This window comes from Pleurodeles waltl, chromosome 10 (assembly GCF_031143425.1).
Source record: "Pleurodeles waltl isolate 20211129_DDA chromosome 10, aPleWal1.hap1.20221129, whole genome shotgun sequence".
NCBI lineage: Eukaryota > Metazoa > Chordata > Amphibia > Caudata > Salamandridae > Pleurodeles > Pleurodeles waltl.
In genome coordinates, this window is record NC_090449.1 from 292342013 (window position 1) to 292361408 (window position 19396).

At 45.4% G+C, this 19396-nt stretch overlaps 1 protein-coding gene across 4 annotated transcripts in view; it reads right to left on the minus strand.

The window, feature by feature from the left end:
* Positions 1-19396, minus strand: part of PARN (poly(A)-specific ribonuclease) — a 690538-nt gene that overhangs the window by 258141 nt on the left and 413001 nt on the right. For all 4 annotated transcript variants that reach the window (XM_069210428.1, XM_069210424.1, XM_069210427.1 and 1 more), the window contains exon 21: positions 14825-14899. In XM_069210428.1, coding sequence (XP_069066529.1) covers positions 14825-14899 — 75 coding nt within the window. The remainder of the gene's footprint in view (positions 1-14824; positions 14900-19396) is intronic.

A 19396-nucleotide genomic window follows, 5' to 3' on the forward strand; every position in this document is an offset into this window, starting at 1 on the left:
AGGTTGCCTCCCGTTCAGCCCTGTACCAAAAAGATATACATACAGACATCTTAAGTACCATAAAATCATGTTCATCATTTTGGGATGAAACTTCCATCCATAATCATAGGGTGATAGGTAAACTCAAGGCATCCAGTTTCACGTTCAGAGTGCCTGCCAGATAGGTAGAAATCAGGAAAATGCCCACGGTCAATAACTACAGCCACTAGGCTTTCCAAAATGGGTCCAAGAACAATGCTATTTTCTGTGGATGCATCGTGGTTGTCTCCAAACAAAAATCTAAAAATGCCCAGATAATGGCTGTGTACCATTACTTTTCCAAGAGGAGTGTTCCGGCCTACTGAGAACGCGTTCATTACAATTGCAAACTACAACTTTGAAGGACTGAAGGGATGACCCACTGTGAGAAAGAGAAACACACCAACCAATGGAGTCTCAAAAAGATAGAAGATCTAAACAAAGAACTAAAAGCCTATAGTGAAGCGGAAGTATCTGTTTTCTAAAATGCCTTTGAAGGGCCCTCATTTGTCATCTGCTGTTTGGTAACCGAATGTAAGAGGCCATTTAGCATAGAAGGCGAAGAGCCTGTAAAATCAGAATCTGATTCAGAAACAGTTGAATACTATCTAGAATATACAAAATCCTCTGAGCCGGAGGAAAAGCTGTCACACACTTCTTGTGGATTAGGGTTTTAAGCAGGAAGGAGGCAGGAACGCTGAAGTCTGACGAAGAAACCCTGACAGCGGAGGAGAGCTATAATGCACACTCTAGATACCCCAGTACCAGTGCATGGACCCTTCCTTCACTGGCCAGTTGTCCCAAGTACAATTACCTCCTCATTTCCAGAAAAAGGATGCTCGCACAGCCAAAACCTTGATGATGACGCCAACTGGAAGAATTGCAAATTGGTAGTGCTGGGATTCCACTGTGAAACTGATGTAACACCTGTTAGATAGCAATAGCAGATGAAAAAGGGCATACATGAGATCCAGAAAGAGCATCCAAACCTGTCAGCTGGTAGCCCAGACGGAAACTTAAGGACATTATTTTGAACCCATTCTCCTGAACAATGCAGTTCAGAAGACACTGGTCCAAAATGGGCTTAGGGTCAATGCTCCCTGTAGGGATCAAGAGCAAACTTCTGTGCCTCTCCCCAACAGCACCACTTCTATGGCCCTCTTGTGAAACAGGATAAGAAGTTGCACCTCCAAGATTGAGGCATGCACTAGGGAGAACCATGATACAGAGGGCCATCCTGGGGAGTGGACAGAAAGGGGAGACCATGGCCCTTGCCAATATGTTGGAGCACCCAGCAATTAGTGGTCTCAGTTTTCCCAGTTGGTAGGGAAATGAGACCCATACCCCTTTAGCTGAAGTCGATTGTGGCTGGAGAACAAATCAGTTTTTGAAAAAGCAGATGCAGAGTAAGATGTGGGGGGTCGTTGGAGTTGATGCTGCTCCTGTCAGCGTACCCTTTGGCACCGCTCTCCTTCAAAAAGACATGTAGACATGTTATAGGTATCGGCCTTAGGACTAAAGTACGCAAACATCATTGAAAACACCCTGTAATTTTAACAGGTTAACATTACATTATAAAAACTCAGAAACTGAGACCTTATGAATGTCGTGCAAACTTGAATAGCACTGAAATTCACAAATATCCTAATACGTGGGGAATGCGTTCCATGTTAATAGGATTAATGACATCACTTTGTTTTAGAAAGGCCAGCTTTCTATATAACACATACGTTGTATTCATTTCAGCTTGATGACCTAAAAGTAAAAGGTTAATGAACCTCTGATCAAAACAGTTTTCCGACAGTGAAATGGAGGAAGAGGATTGTTTAAGCTATGCTGTTTTTAAAAAGCAATGACCACAATAAATAAGCTTATATAGACAGAACATTGTTCCTCACAGGCATGCAGGATTGATGGAGTGGTAGCAGCAAAGATGAGTATAATCAGTCAAGCATAAAGATAGCAGGTAGGAAACCGTTTCCAAGAAATACAGCATGTTCACTCCTTCCTGAACTAAACATACTCTTGTGAAGCGAAAGTTACCAGAATGTGAGCACTCGTGGAAGAATGCAAGGAGCCAGTCAGAGTGGGCTCCATGGGGGAGGGAAAGTGACATGCTTGCTAGTCTAAAAAAAAATGTTTTATTCTATATATATATATATATATATATATATATATATATATATATATATATATATATATATATATATATATATATATATATATATATATATATATATATATATATATATATATATATATATATATATATATATATATATATATATATATATATATATATATATATATATATCACTTACCCAGTGTACATCTGTTCGTGGCATTAGTCGCTGCAGATTCACATGCTGTGCACAGTCCGCCATCTGGTGTTGGGCTTGGAGTGTTACAAGTTGTTTTTCTTCGAAGAAGTCTTTTCGAGTCACGAGACTCCTCCCATTTCGACTCCATTGCGCATGGGCGTCGACTCCATCTTAGATTGTTTTTCCCGCAGAGGGTGAGGTAGGAGTTGTGTATGCTAGTAATAGTGCCCATGCAATGGAGTGAATACGTATGTACTTAATGAAGCTTAAAGTAATATATTTACAAATGTACAAATGTTCAAGATCTACTTCTAAACGGCTACAGGCTGCCGGGGAGGCGGGTGGGCGCATGTGAATCTGCAGCGACTAATGCCATGAACAGATGTACACTGGGTAAGTGACATTTTCCGTTCGATGGCATGTGTAGCTGCAGATACACATGCTGTGCATAGACTAGTAAGCAGTTATCTCCCCAAAAGCGGTGGTTCAGCCTGTAGGTGTTGAAGTTGTTTGAAATAATGTTCTTAGTACAGCTTGACCTACTGTGGCCTGTTGTGCAGTTAACACATCCACACAGTAGTGCTTGGTAAATGTATGAGGCGTAGACCATGTTGCTGCCTTACATATTTCGTTCATTGGAATATTTCCTAGAAAGGCCATGGTAGCACCTTTCTTTCTGGTTGAGTGTGCCTTTGGTGTAATAGGCAGCTCTCTCTTTGCTTTAATATAGCAGGTTTGAATGCATTTAACTATCCATCTAGCAATGCCTTGTTTTGAAATTGGATTTCCTGTATGAGGTTTTTGAAAAGCAATAAATAGTTGTTTTGTTTTTCGAATTAGTTTTGTTCTGTCAATGTAATACATTAGCGCTCTTTTGATGTCTAATGTATGTAGTGCTCTTTCAGCTATAGAATCTGGCTGTGGGAAGAACACTGGTAATTCTACCGTTTGATTCAAGTGGAACAGTGAGATTACCTTTGGTAAAAACTTGGATTTGTTCGTAGGACTATTTTATTTTTGTGTATTTGAATAAATGGTTCTTGTATGGTAAAAGCTTGAATTTCACTCACTCTTCTTAGAGATGTGATGGCAATTAAAAATGCAACTTTCCACATTAAGTATTGCATTTCACAAGAATGCATGGGTTCAAACGGTGGACCCATGAGTCGTGTTAAGACAATATTGAGGTTCCATGAAGGAACAGGTGGCGTTCTTGGTGGTATAATTCTCTTTAGGCCTTCCATAAACGCTTTTATGACTGGTATTCTGAATAATGAAGTTGAATGAGTAATTTGCAGGTAAGCTGATATTGCGGTAAGATGTATCTTTATGGAAGAGAAAGCTAGATTTGATTTTTGTAAATGTAGTAAATATCCTACTATATCTTTTGGAGATGCGTGTAATGGCTGGATTTGATTATTTTGGCAGTAATAAACAAATCTTTTCCACTTATTTGCATAGCAGTGTCTAGTGGTAGGTTTCCTAGCTTGTCTTATGACCTTCATACATTCTTGTGTGAGGTTTAAGTGTCCGAATTCTAGGATTTCAGGAGCCAAATTGCTAGATTCAGAGATGCTGGATTTGGATGTCTGATCTGTTGTTTGTGTTGTGTTAACAGATCTGGTCTGTTGGGTAGTTTGACATGAGGTACTACCGAAAGGTCTAGTAGTGTTGTGTACCAAGGTTGCCTCGCCCATGTTGGTGCTATTAGTATGAGTTTGAGTTTGTTTTGACTCAACCTGTTTACCAGATATGGAAGGAGCGGGAGAGGGGGAAAAGCGTACGCAAATATCCCTGACCAGTTCATCCATAGAGCATTGCCTTGGGATTGGTCCTGTCGGTACCTGGATGCGAAGTTTTGGCATTTTGAGTTTTCTTTTGTTGCAAATAGATCTATTTGAGGTCTTCCCCAAATTTGAAAGTAATTTTTTATTATTTGGGGGTGAATCTCCCATTCGTGGATTTGTTGGTGATCCCGAGAGAGATTGTCAGCTAACTGGTTCTGAATTCTTGGAATAAATTGTGCTATTAGGCGAATGTGGTTGTGAATCGCCCAATGCCATATTTTTTGTGTAAGGAGACAACTGTGTTGAGTGCGTCCCTCCCTGTTTGTTTAAGTAATACATTGTTGTCATGTTGTCTGTTTTGACTAGAATGTATTTTGGGGTTATTATGGGCTGAAATGCTTTCAGCGCTAGAAATACCGCTAACAGTTCTAAGTGATTTATGTGAAACTGTCTTTGATGTATGTCCCATTGTCCTTGGATGCTGTGTTGATTGAGGTGTGCTCCCCACCCTGTCATGGAAGCATCTGTCGTTATGACGTATTGTGGCACTGGGTCTTGGAAAGGCCGCCCTTGGTTTAAATTTATACTGTTCCACCATAGAAGCGAGATGTATGTTTGGCGGTCTATCAACACCAGATCTAGAAGCTGACCCTGTGCTTGTGACCATTGTGATGCTAGGCACTGTTGTAAGTGCCGCATGTGCAACCTTGCGTTTGGGACAATGGCTATGCATGAAGACATCATGCCTAGCAGTTTCATTACCATTTTGACTTGTACCCTTTGATTTGGGTACATGGCCTGTATTACATTGTGAAATGTTTGAACCCTTTGTGGACTTGGAGTGGCAATCCCTTTTGCTGTGTTGATTGTCGCTCCTAAGTATTGCTGTGTTTGACACGGCATAAGGTGTGACTTTGTGTAGTTGATCGAGAAACCTAGTTTGTGGAGGATTTGTATGACATATTTTGTGTGCTGTGAACACTGTTTTAGCGTGTTGGTTTTGATTAACCAGTCTAAGTACGGGAACACATGTATTTGCTGCCTTCTGATATGTGCAGCTACTACCGCCAGGCATTTTGTAAAAACTCTTGGCGCAGTTGTTATTCCGAATGGCAACACTTTGAATTGGTAATGTATTCCTTGGAATACGAAACTTATGTACTTTCTGTGTGAAGGATGTATTGGTATATGGAAATACGCATCCTTTAGGTCTAGTGTTGTCATGTAGTCTTGTTGTTTGAGCAGTGAGATTACGTCTTGTAATGTAACCATGTGAAAGTGGTCTGATTTGATGTAGGTATTTAGTGTTCTGAGATCTAGTATTGGCCTCAGACTGCCGTCCTTTTTGGGTATTAGAAAGTACAGTGAGTAAACTCCTGTGTTTATTTGTAGATTTGGTACTAATTCTATTGCTTCTTTTTGTAACAATGCTTGAACTTCTAGTCCTAGAAGGTCTATATGTTGTTTTGACATACTGTGTGTTTTCGGTGGGATGTTTGGAGGGAATTTGAGAAATTCTATGCAATAACCATGCTGGATAATTGCTAAGACCCAAGTGTCTGTTGTTATTTCCTCCCAATGTTTGTAAAATTGGCTTAGTCTCCCCCCCACAGGTGTTATGTGATGGGGTTGTGTGACTTGTAAGTCACTGTTTATTTTGAGGAGTTTTGGGGCTTTGGAACTTTCCCCTATTCTTTTGGAATTGGCCTCCTCTATATTGCCCCCGAAAACCTCCCCGCTGATATTGGCTCTGGTAAGTGGGCCTTGCTTGTGATGTTGTTGTTTCTGTTGGTTGACCTCGAAACCCTCCCCTAAAAGGTGTTTTGCGAAAAGTGCCTCTGCTCTGCGGGGAGTAGAGTGCGCCCATGGCTTTGGCTGTATCAGTGTCTTTCTTGAGTTTTTCAATAGCAGTGTCGACTTCCGGCCCAAACAACTGCTGTTCATTAAAGGGCATATTTAGCACGGCTTGTTGAATTTCCGGCTTGAACCCCAAAGTACGCAGCCATGCGTGCCTTCTTATTGTTATTGCAGTGTTTACTGTCCTTGCAGCCGTATCTGCTGCATCCATTGAATACCGTATCTGATTATTTGAGATACTTTGTCCTTCTTCCACCACCTGTTGCGCCCTTTTCTGAAACTCTTTGGGTAAGTGTTCTATGAAATGCTGCATCTCATCCCAATGAGCTCTATCATATCTTGCCAAAAGTGCTTGTGAATTGGCAAAGCGCCATTGGTTTGCTGCTTGTGCTGCCACCCTTTTGCCCGCTGCATCAAATTTGCGACTCTCCTTGTCTGGAGGTGGTGCGTCCCCTGAGGTATGAGAGTTCGCTCTCGTACGAGCTGCCCGGACAACTACTGAGTCTGGTGTCAATTGCGTTGTAATATAAACGGGATCTGTTGGCGGTGGCTTGTATTTTTTCTCTACCCTTGGAGTTATGGCTCTGCCTTTAACAGGATCTTGAAAGATCCGTTTTGAATGTTTTAGCATTCCTGGGAGCATAGGTAGGCTTTGGTACTGGCTATGGGTGGATGATAGGGTGTTAAACAAAAAATCATCCTCAATTGGTTCGGAATGCAAGTTGACGTTGTGAAAAGCAGCTACTCTTGCGACCACCTGTGTGTAAGATGTACTGTCCTCAGGTGGCGACGGTCTTGCAGGGTACGAGTCTGGGCTGTTGTCTGATACTGGGGCGTCGTAAAGGTCCCATGCATCGGGATCATCCTGACTCATTGTAGTATGAGCTGGGGAGTGCATCAGTGGTGGAGTTGATACTGGTGATGCGTATATTGATGGTGGTGGAGACGGTGGTGGAGTTGTTTTCCTTGCCACTTTTGCCTGTGGCTGCTTGTCCTTTTGTTGAAAGGCAAGTTTTCTTTTTATTTTAATTGGGGGAAGAGTGGTTATCTTCCCTGTGTCCTCATGAATGTGGAGCCTTCTTTGTGTATAGTCTGGCTCTACAGCTTCAAGATCCTCTCCGAATCTATGCTTTTGCATTTGGGAGGTTAATCCTTGTTCCTCTGAGTAGGAACCTGTTTTCGGCGCCGAGGCTGGATGTTTCGGAACCGAAACTTTTTCGGATGTCTTTTTAGGCTCCGAAGAAACCTTTTTTATTTTCGGCGTGGTGTCTCGGTGCCGAACTTCTTCGGTGCCGCTGTCTCGGTGCCGAATTTTTTCGGAGCCGCTGTCTCGGGTCAGAGTTTGCTGTGTGGCGGTATCTCGACCTGAGTCGGATGACTTCGCCACAAGCGTGCCCTTTTTCGGTGCCGATGATCGGTCACCTATTTTTCAGGTTAAGCCATGGCCTGTTGGCGGTGGCGTCCCCTGGGCTTTTGTTGACTTCTCGTGAGTCTTATGTTTCGACGTCTTACTCACGGTTTTTGCCGTTTCTTCGGCCTCGATCTCTTCCGAGTCCGACTCGTGGATGGAGAAAGTTTCTTCCTCCTCGAAACGCTCTTGTCCTGTCGGCATCGACGCCATTTGCAATCTTCTGGCTCTTCGGTCTCTTAACGTCTTTCTCGACCGAAACGCTCGACAGGCTTCACAAGTATCTTCCTTGTGCTCGGGAGATAAGCACAAGTTACAGACCAGATGCTGATCCGTATACAGATACTTGTTATGGCATTTTGGGCACAAGCGGAATGGGGTCCGTTCCATCAGCCTTGAAGTCACGTGTGGCCGGGCCGACCAGGCCCTGACGGGGGATCGAAAAAACCCCAAAGGGCCACCGGAGCTCTTCAGAATTCGGTGTCGATTTGTTCTAACTAACCCGATACCGAACGCAAACAATACCGACGTTTTTTTCCGAGATTCTAACTAACTTTCCGACCCGAAACACAGAGCGAAAAGGAACACGTCCGAACCCGATGGCGGAAAAAAAACAATCTAAGATGGAGTCGACGCCCATGCGCAATGGAGTCGAAATGGGAGGAGTCCCTCGGTCTCTTGACTCGAAAAGACTTCTTCGAAGAAAAACAACTTGTAACACTCCGAGCCCAACACCAGATGGCGGACTGTGCACAGCATGTGTATCTGCAGCTACACATGCCATAGAACATATATATATATATATATATATATATATATATATATATATATATATATATATATATATATAAAGCCAGCAGATAGAAAGTAAGCAAATATGAGTTACAAAACACAAAGCCATTGGGCGGGATGAATTCCTACGGAAGCTTTCAGCATGTCCCCAATGTCTTTGCAACGACAGAGCTGTGCTGTCTGGTAGGCTCTGACCTAAAAATGGTAAAGCTGCCTTCCAAATTTGAAATCCTCTGCAGTTAGCAGGAAGACTACTGCTGAAGTGGTTTCTGACAAGTAAAATATTTTAGAAGTGTTATCTACATGGGCCAAAAAGAAGGGGAAAGCCAACAGCAACAAATGTATATGTGTGTAATGGGGTAGACTGCCTTCTGTTTAGAGTAGCTGTTACCATTTCTTTCCTATGAGTGCCACTGTACCAGAGCACATCCCGTCCCCAGTGTGGCTGCACAGTTGAGTCACTGTAATTTATGAGCGGAAAGACTTATTTTCCCCTTCATGGTGAGATGTGAAAATATGAATTTGTAGTCAATTGCATTGCAACTGAAGGTTTTGGGTAACTAATGTTGACCTTGCCCAAGGAGAAGTGTAGCCACAAGAAGGTGAAGTGCTTAAGACGATATGGACCTTCTAAGGTAGCTGCCCAACTTGCACATGCCTGTGCACTGCCATTTGTCTCACCCCTTTCAGCAAAAGCTACTGTTCTGTTAGGCATGTTAGGCTTCCCAAAGCTCCAAGAAGATTTACCATAACCTGACTGGAAGATTGCTTAAAATATCAATAACTTCTCAGTGGATCCTAGCTTTCCATCAGTGCCTCCAAAGGTGGAAAAATACTGGTTCCATACAGAACCCTAAGGTTTATATTTTCTAGAATTCGAGCAGACTGCACCAGCCAAGCGGTATCTGTTACCAGGAAACAACCCTTGCTTAAAAGGGTCCTTTTAAAACGTACATTGCTTTTTAAATAAAAATATATATAATAGCCACATTACTCATTCTGCAATCAAAGGAACGCACTTGGAACAACTTAAAATCTGGTCACTTGCACCAATTATGACAATTGGACAAGTGCTTAAAAAAAAACAATACATTCCTAATACCCATAGCAAAAGGTGACAGGTCCAAAATGGACAAGTGGGCACCAGGCACATGCAGTAAAAAATAAATAAAAAAAAAATTAAAAAAATAAAAAACACTTGGAAGGGCAAGCTCAACCATCAAATGTGTAAAATAGGATCATACCAGAGAACTCCCAATTTGTATTCTGTATCATCAGTCAAGGGGTTCTACTCTAGACTAGATGCGCATAAACACAAGGTATGACCAAAATTTTAACATCACCTGCAAAATCTATTAAATTGCACTTCTTAACTTTTTTTGGGCCTGAGTGCAGCACTCAGTGAGACAGGAATGTCCAGCCGAGAGATATTTTCAGATACAAACAGGGTCCTGCTGGTATCTCATGAGACTTTTTTGTGAGGTTGTGCTCTGGTATAACAAAAAATGATTAGGGAAAAAAAAAAAAAAAAAAAAAAAAAGACATGAAATACTTCCAATCCACATTTCGCAACACTCAACTTTGTAAAAAAAAAAAAAAAAAAATACACTTTCACACGCTCCTTATAAACAGTGTTTCAAAGATGCAGAGTCTAAAACGCAGACTGCATTAATCTGGGTGGAACTGCAGAAACTAAACAATGCTCTGGGAGACCCATTTACTTCATGTTCCTGACACTGCCTTTTTGGACGTGGAGAGCATGGAAATCAGGCTAGTGCTAATGGTAAGAAAAGGCAAGCGATGGGTAACAACTCCTAACTCTGGTGACTCCTAACTGACATCTATGGAATAGGTATACACACACAAGGGTCTGCCTAAATTCAGCAATCACTAAGGGTGCAGTTTCCATTTGTGCAGCAGGTGCAGTGATATCAGAGCATAGAAACCTCAAGGGCCTACTGAACCCAGATTATTGTTCTATTTTAGAAATCAAACAGCAGACGGGGGGGGGGGATTTCCTCCCTTGCAACAAAGTCCATGACACACTGGCTATGTTACTGGTAAGCACGTCTACCGGTATGGGTTGCACACAGTGACCGCTCAGCCCTCCACAGGGCTTGGTCGCCCCACTCACTGCTGCCGCTCCTGCCTGCCTTTGCCGCCTCCTGCCTGCAGATTCCTTCGCTCGCTCGCTGCTCCTGGGATTTCCCGCCGCTGCCTCCCTGCGGCCCCGCCCCCCTGTGATTCCATTCGCCGGACCGCTCCCGCCACCCAGCTGCTCCTCCCTCCCGGCTCCTTACTTAAGGGGACCGTAGGGGACCACAGAGTGTGACCGCTCAGCCCTCCACAGGGCTTGGTCGCCCCACTCACTGCTGCCGCTCCTGCCTGCCTTTGCCGCCTCCTGCCTGCAGATTCCTTCGCTCGCTGCTCCTGGGATTTCCCGCCCCCCTGTGATTCCATTCGCCGGACCGCTCCCGCCACCCAGCTGCTCCTCCCTCCCGGCTCCTTACTTATGACGCCCCCAGAGCGACCGCGCAGCGGACGCGCGCAGCGGGAGCTCCGACTGAGCGCCGAAGGTGCGCCAAAGGTAAGCCCGTCTGCGCCCGTCCGCGCCTGGACCGCGCCCAGCGCCAGACCCCCTGGTCCTCGCCCTCGCCAGCACACCCTGCACAGCTACGATGCCAGAACCCTCCACGCACTCAACGCCGGCCGAAACACCGCCTGCTACCGAGCCACCCCGAGACGCACCCACGGACCCTTCACCTGCCTGACCTGCCGCTTCACCAGCCTACGACCCAACACTGCACCTACTAAACCGAGCCCCAGCAACAAACACCTGATGTGCATCCTGCTCAACACCCGCTCCGTTCACAGGCATGCCGTTGAACTCTGGAACCTCCTCGACTCGACAGCACCAGACATCGCCTTCCTGACAGAAACCTGGATGAACGCCTCCTCAGCACCCGACGTCGCCATCGCCGTCCCAGAAGGCTACAAAATCACCAGGAGGGACCGCGTCAACCAGACAGGAGGAGGCATCGCCATCATCCACAAGAACACCATCCGCATCACGACCAACTCTGATGACACCTTCACCTCCGCCGAACACCTCCACTTCCAGATACACACCAACCCCAAGACCACGCTCAGAGGCACCCTCATCTACAGACCACCGGGACCACGCACACAGTTCAGCGAAGACATCACAGACTTCGTCAGCCCCCACGCCATCAATTCCACCGACTACATCCTCCTGGGGGACCTCAACTTCCACCTGGAGGACGACAAGGACCGCAACACCACTGCTCTACTGGACAACCTGGCCAACCTCGGACTCAAGCAACTGGTAACCACCCCTACACACCACGCCGGCCACACGCTTGACCCAGTCTTCTCATCCAGCAAATATGTCACCTTCAGCCACTCCACCAATCTCCAGTGGACTGACCACAGCTGCGTCCACTTCAGCTTCAGTAAAACGACGACCCACCACCACCCCCAACAAACCCCCCGCAGGAGCTGGAACAAGATCACCGGCGACCAGCTCACCACCTTCCTCAGCCAGAACCCCCCCACCAGCTCAACGGACCCCAACGAAGCCGCCAACAACCTCACACAGTGGATCACCAACTGCGCAGACGCCCTCGCACCACTGAAGAAGAACCCCCCCAGCAGACGCAGCAGCAAGAAAGCCTCCTGGTTCACCGACGAGCTCATCACCTCCAAGAAGAACTGCCGCTCCCTGGAGAACACCTGGCGCACCAACCAGACCACAGACAACATGACGGCCCTCAAACACGCCACCCGCAAACACCACCAACTGATCCGCGCCACAAAGAAGACAGCCTTCAAGGAACGACTGGACAACACCACCCACAACAGCAAGGAACTCTTCAGCATCGTCAAAGAGCTCTCCAACCCCGACGCCGGAAACAATGACATCACTCCCTCGCAAGACCTCTGCGACTCCCTCGCAGCCTTCTTCCACGACAAGATCGCCAACATTCACAACAGCTTCGGCCCACCAACCACAAACCCCACCACCGAACCGATGCCCCCCACCGCCACCCTCCGCACCTGGACCCCAGTCAGCACCGAAGACACAACACGCACAATGAACACCATCCACTCCGGATCCCCTACGGACCCCTGCCCACACCACATCTTCAACACGGCTGACCACATCATCGCACCCCACCTCCGTGACATCGTCAACGCCTCCTTCCACACCGCCACCTTCCCGGAGTGCTGGAAACACGCCGAGATCAGTGCCCTGCTGAAGAAACCAACTGCAGACCCCTCCGACCTCAAGAACTACCGCCCCATCTCGCTCCTCCCGTTTCCTGCCAAAGTCATCGAGAAGACCGTCAACAGACAGCTAGCTGCCTTCCTCGAGACCAACGGATCCCTCGACCACTCGCAATCCGGCTTCCGAGCCAACCACAGCACGGAGACCGCCCTCATCGCAGCCACAGACGACATCAGATCCCTAATGGACAATGGGGAAACTGCGGCCCTCATCCTCCTGGACCTCTCCGCAGCGTTCGACACTGTCTGCCACCGCACCCTGGTACAGCGCCTGAACAACACCGGCATCCAGGGGAAGGCCCTGGAGTGGATCGCCTCATTCCTCGCCGGAAGAACCCAGAGAGTCCGCCTCCCCCCGTTCCGGTCAGCGGCCACCAAAGTCATCTGCGGAGTTCCACAAGGGTCATCGCTCAGCCCCACCCTCTTCAACGTCTATATGAGCCCCCTCGCAACCATCGCACGTCAACACAACCTCAAGATCATCACCTACGCCGACGACACCCAGCTGATCCTCTCCCTCACCAGCGACCCGGACGCCGCCAGAGCCAGCCTACACGAAGGGATGAAAGACGTCGCCGAATGGATGAAGAACAGCCGCCTGAAACTGAACTCAGACAAGACGGAGGTCCTCATCCTGGGATCATCACCATCCGCCTGGGACGACTCCTGGTGGCCCCCCGCCCTGGGAGCCACCCCCAAGCCAACGGACCACGCTCGCAACCTAGGCTTCATCCTGGACTCCTCCCTCTCGATGACCAGACAAGTCAACGCCGTCTCATCTTCATGCTTCAACACCCTGCGCATGCTTCGAAAGATCTTCCGGTGGATCCCCACCGAGACCAGGAAGACGGTCACCCAGGCCCTCGTCACCAGTCGGCTGGACTACGGGAACGCCCTCTACGCCGGCACCGCCGCCAAACTCCAGAAGAAACTCCAACGGATCCAGAACGCCTCAGCACGACTCATCCTGGACATCCCCCGACACAGCCACATCTCCGAACACCTGAGAGACCTGCACTGGCTCCCCGTCAACAAAAGAATCACGTTCCGACTCCTCACCCACGCACACAAGGCCCTCCACGACCTGGGCCCCAAGTTCCTCAACAGCCGCCTGACCTTCCACAAGCCCACCCGCCAGCTCCGCTCCGCCAGCCTCGCTCTCGCCACCGTCCCCCGCATCCGCAGAGCCACCGCCGGAGGAAGATCCTTCTCCTACCTGGCAGCCAAGACATGGAACTCCCTCCCCATCCACCTCCGGACAACGCAAGACCATCTCGCCTTCAGGAAGCAACTCAAGACCTGGCTGTTCGAGCAGTAGCGTTTCCCCCCCCCCCCAGCGCCTTGAGACCCTCCGGGTGAGCAGTGCGCTATACAAATGCCTTTGATTGATTGATTGATTGATTGAGTGCTTAATTTGAGCCTATGGTTTCCAGTGCATGCCACAGACACTTAATTTTCAACACCTACACTAATGACAGTTCACCACATGGTGGCACTGGCAGTCTAATTTTAAGATGAGCATAAGAACAGTGTCTAATAAGTCAATATACCTTAAAAATGAATACCACCTGCGGCTCAGGCCATTCTTACACCTTTGGGGGCCTAGAATAGTCTGAACTGTCAAACCTGTTTGAGTGCGATGGTTAGTTGCTTTCTTGGTACTGTGATGGGCAGCGCTGGCAGTGGCATTGGGTGGTTTAGGCTTTCGTGCCCTTCCAGAGAAGGGTGCTATCACCTTTTTTCCAATTAATGCACTGTTTATACTAATATGAATCCGGTGAAAAACATTTTTAGGGCGCATGCATCCTGCATCATAATTCATAATGTCACTCAAAATGAAGTCAAAATAAGGTAAACTGCCAACGTAATCCACGAATTGATCGAGTTGTAAATTAAAGATTAAAACATTAGCACAATATTGTTTTTCCAGATTTAAAGCAAAGATTTAAATTTTGTCGGTTACAGAAAAATTACAATGTCGAAGTGCTGTGACTAAGCGAATACAAAAAAGCCTCTGTAGTTTCAGACGAACACACTGTTGCTAAAAATTATAACCTGATAACCTATCTTTGTGTTCAGTTATTATTGATGTGCAGAGTAAACCAATCAGCAGTAACTTCGTACCTAGTCTTCAGTAAAAATATTTAAATTAAGTATGTAACAGGAATAACAAATTCATTAAAGCTAAACAGTTAATATTACAATTTAGTTTAAAGACTTAACAGTGCAGGATGCATTTCGTAATCTTTCAGGATAAAAGAAGAACATCTACTAAAACTGCTTATCCATAAGTATAGTGACCAAGCAGAAAGCTGAATTTCCAAAAGGCTTACCTATTTGAACTTGATCAGGCTGGCTAAGAGACACAAATGCAGACGTATCATCAATCCAGGATACATGAATATTCCCTAAATAGGAATGAAAAACAACGTTCTAAAAACACTTACAGAAGTTCATCTCAAACTTCGTTGTACAATTCCTGTGATAAATCTAACTGAAGAATGCACTTAAACCACGTAGGTCACATTATCCAGGAGAGTCTCAGGCTGCCATGAAACTGCACAAGTATGAGCATTTCAGTATAACAGAGTAAAATGCTCAAAAAGGTTTTCAACTTGCAATAAAGCGAAAATTAGCAAAGCATACTTACTTGCAATGTCAATCTAAAGAATCTTTCTCCTGCGTTTCACATATGCTACGTTATGTACAGATAGGTGCCTTCTATACAAGGGCTCCTCAAACGCACACAGGAAATACAGGCAGGTGTATGGACTGCTTTGCTTTCTTAAGCAGAAGCCTGCATGAATAGTTGATAATATTGGACAGAATGCCTTCAGGAGTACGCCGCTGTCGGCAGCGCTAAACACCGCGTTTTGTCACAATGAAGCCAAATACAAAATAGCAAACTTAAATCGTTTGTAGGTCATCCTGGATACAAGTCCACTTTTCAGAGCCTACCCTTGATTAACAGACACTGCCCAGAGAGATAAACATTTAAGCCTTCCCTGTAAGAAAGGTTCTAGCTGAGCAAAGAGACTTCTGATCTTAGGACACTAAATACACAAGACCCAGTGGCTCTTAACCTGTGGTCAGGGGAACCCATGGGGGTCTCCGAGGCCTCTTCAGAGGTTCTGCAATAGTTTTACAAAATTACATATATTAAAATGAATTCATTAACATGAATACAAGTGTAAACAAATAAAGAAGCAGAAATGAACATTTGAAAGCTTGTCCAAATTTGATTGAGAATTAAACTAAATATTCCAATATTTGACCACTCGTTTTGGTGTGTGCATGTTTTTGTATTTTTCTGCATTGTCTTTAGGTTCAAATCACAGAATGACTTAGGCTGGAGGTCCACAGATTCCACTAATGACTTACAGGTTGGTCTTTGGGCGCCAGTAGTGATTCAATGGACGTCCACAGCATCCAAAAAGTTGGAAAACGCTGCACAAAACCAATCACTCTTACTTTCGGGTAGGAAGCTCATTTTACAGCATGGACATGTCTGGTTACACCATATTCCCAATTCTGCCATCAAACTACACAGAAAACGTACACAGGAGCCTATTCACAAAGGTAAATCAGTGATGAACATATATTTACTATGAAACCAACCTATTTTACGACTGCAGGAAACTATGAAAGGGACTCCGTGCGGGTGTGTTTACTTGTGTGCCTATACTTCTACAGATGTAAATCCTCAGGGAGTGCCAAAAGAAAAAAAGTAGTTCCTGAATGTGAGCAGAAGGACAGACATTAGCCAATCAAAACAATGGTGAAGAGGATGTGCTTCAGGGGAGGACAAAAACAAGAAGATAAGGTATGCAATCGAATAACCATGAAGTAAGATGCAAGCAAATGAGTGACAAAGCGAGTTAATGGTAAGCAATGGGTATTCACTAAGCCCACTATAGTTTTTTGGTATGATCCACAAGATGTTTTTGCCTACGGACGGCAAAAAGCAGTTAGGCAGGCAAGACTCAAGCCTACTCAGCAGGGACATTAATACCATTCTGGAGCAAAAAGTATTTAGTACAATGAATTGCTTTCTCAAGTCCATGGCACGCACGCTCTTTAACAGTCAGTTTGTGTAACCTCGGATTAGCCAAGCATGCCAGGATGCAAAAAGAGGAGGACAAACTAGAAGAAACCGCTTTCTACAGAAACCGAAACTATTCACCACAAGGACGAGGAGGGAAGAGCATTCGTGATATTGATTGTGTACATCTAACCTTTTGCAGCTTTGAGAAGTTCTTACCTTAGAAAGTTTCACAAAGTTCCCATGACTTTGTAGAACAGCCATAAGGCATGATTATTTATAAGAATAATAGCAGCAGTACTAGTAAGTAAATACATTTAGATTAGACTCTACATGTTATGTTGAAGTGCCCGCGGAGGATTACAACAGGGCCTCAAATGAGAAAGATCGTAACAAGTTGTCTTTCGTTTGGTTACAAGAGAAGGTCTACAGAAAGGGAGTTCCAGGGATAAACTACAAAGTTAATACTCTATGACTACAATGGCTGAAATGAAATGTACCCTGGATGAACAATGCATCTAGTAAATTAAATGTCTTTGGTGCAAAGTATGGTGCATTTTTTGTTTTAATTTGGTGCAAGTAAATGGCAGCCTCTAAGGATTAAACAGGCCCCCAAACTCGCAGCAGGCTTCCAATGGAAGGCAGTGCAAATATGTCCTTTCTACAGTGTCTTGATCTTTCCCAACAACGACCGGTGCCAAACAAACCCCACCATTTTGCACAATGTTCGGTTGGTTACGTATTTATTTGCCAGGCCACAGTGTAGGACGTTAGACTGGATAACTAAAACAACGTCATTTATAACTACATGCATCATTTGATGATTAAGGTGGGCTCGGGTGCATGCTACATAGCTGATCTGGTGGCCCACAAAAAGGTCTTGTCCAGTGCTTAATTTGTGCTTGTAGTTTCCGATGCTGAGCACCGGCACTTATTTTTGAGGGGTGGGGGTTATTCTTCTGTCTCAAGCATTTGCTGCGAGCAAAAGACACATATAGGAAAGTCGGAGGAAGGGAAAAACGAAAAAGCGTCACAAAGGGAGAAAGTAGAAAACTGCAAGAGTGAACTGAAGGAGCAGGGAGTGGCTTTATGTAGATTGAAGAGGCCCGAGATGGCTTCAGGATTGCACCGCCTCAGTATTCTGTGTTCCGAAATGTAATTGCAGCAGCCGCGTTTAAGAGGAAGGCTTTGGGCACCAGCACCTTTTTATTTACAAATTAAGCACTGGTCTTGCCCCTGTCGAGCCAGGCATTTTTGATATTCTGTGCAGGCATGCTCTCTTAACCAGCACCTCAGTGTTTAACACATTTATCATCTCCTGGAGATTGTACAGAGACATCTACAAAGGAGACTCTCATCCCCTGATTCAGGCATAACCCTGACTGAAAGAGTCATGTTTTCATTAATCTCTAAATGAACTTGTAGCTGATTTTCACTTTGTTAACTTTACTTATGGAGGCCATGTTACATGCAGTGTCCCAGAGCACAAATGGTGTGGGCAGCTGTTTTCAGCATACCCTGGGGCACTGTAGTATTACTCAAGAGGGCTCGGAAGCTTGTGCAGCTCTTCATTGATGTAGATAGCACCAGTGCATATACAGTGTTGACACTACCTTAAGTGGGCATTCCCTTATTTGCATGAAGGCATGGCGTCATGCAAATAAGTGATACACTTTCCCTCTGTGCTTGCGCCGTATTATGTTCCCAGGCACACAGGCAAAGAGGTGGTTAGTTAGGAGGCGCATTCATTGTGTGCCACAAAGGTGAGTGCAGTGGTTCCCAACCTGTGGTCCGGAGACCCTTGGGGGTCCGTGAAGCCTCCTCAGGTGGTCTGTGACGGCTTAGAAAATTAACTAATAATAACAGATTAATAAACGATATATAAATAAAGTGGCTAAATGTACAATTGAACATTTTAAAGCATACTGTAAATGTCAAGGAATTTGAAATTGGAGGCTAAAAATTAAATCAGTATCCTCAAATTGATTTGTGGGAGCTGATGCATCAAACAATATAGTTTGGACAACGTGTGGCTTCAATTGAATTTAGGAAAGCTGCAACCTTCCCTATTAAATGTAACTTTTTTAATTGTATTTGTTTGCAAATGAAATAATGTGTTATTTATGTAGGTATATGATGGAATGCTTGTTTCTGTATTTTTATGTATTGTTTTGCGTTCAAATCATCATCAGTGTATAGGCCTGGGTACCTGGCTTCCAGTAATGACTCAGTTAGGGGGGGTCCCCCAATTCCAATAATGATCCAGTGGAGGGTTCCAGTAATGATAAAGGGGGGGGGGGGGGTCCACAGAAGTCAAAAGGTTGAGAGCCACAGGCATAGTGCATCCCGAGGGCAGTCATCTGTTGGTGTTCCAAAGGTCCTCCCATACTTATTCGTGCAGGAAGGTGCAGTCACTTACTGCACACACCTGCATGGGGAATCCCTATCCCCATTAGAAGTGCAGGCAACGAGGACAAAGGAGCAGCTGCTTCAGCATTGTGCAGTCTTTCACTAATATACTCACCCAGGTTAGGTGTGAGTTCACGGCTGCCCTTGAGCACTGCACTGATTTTACTATGGTGCACTGTCCCACTTTGCATCCAGCACTTCAATTTGAAGGTGTGCTGCAGCAAAACAGGAACACTGTGCCCTATTTGTAATACTGACCACAGTGTTCTAGTTTGAATGGAGGAGGCTCTGATAGCAATTCTGGTTCAAATAAAATCACAAAAACTCAGATATGAAGCTGAGTTGGACAACTATCCAGAAAAGTTTGACTTCAAAAAAGGATGTAGCAGGGTCAGGACAGTATGAAGAGTCTCAATATTACTTAACCGGCTTCTTCAATAAATAAGCTGTGAGC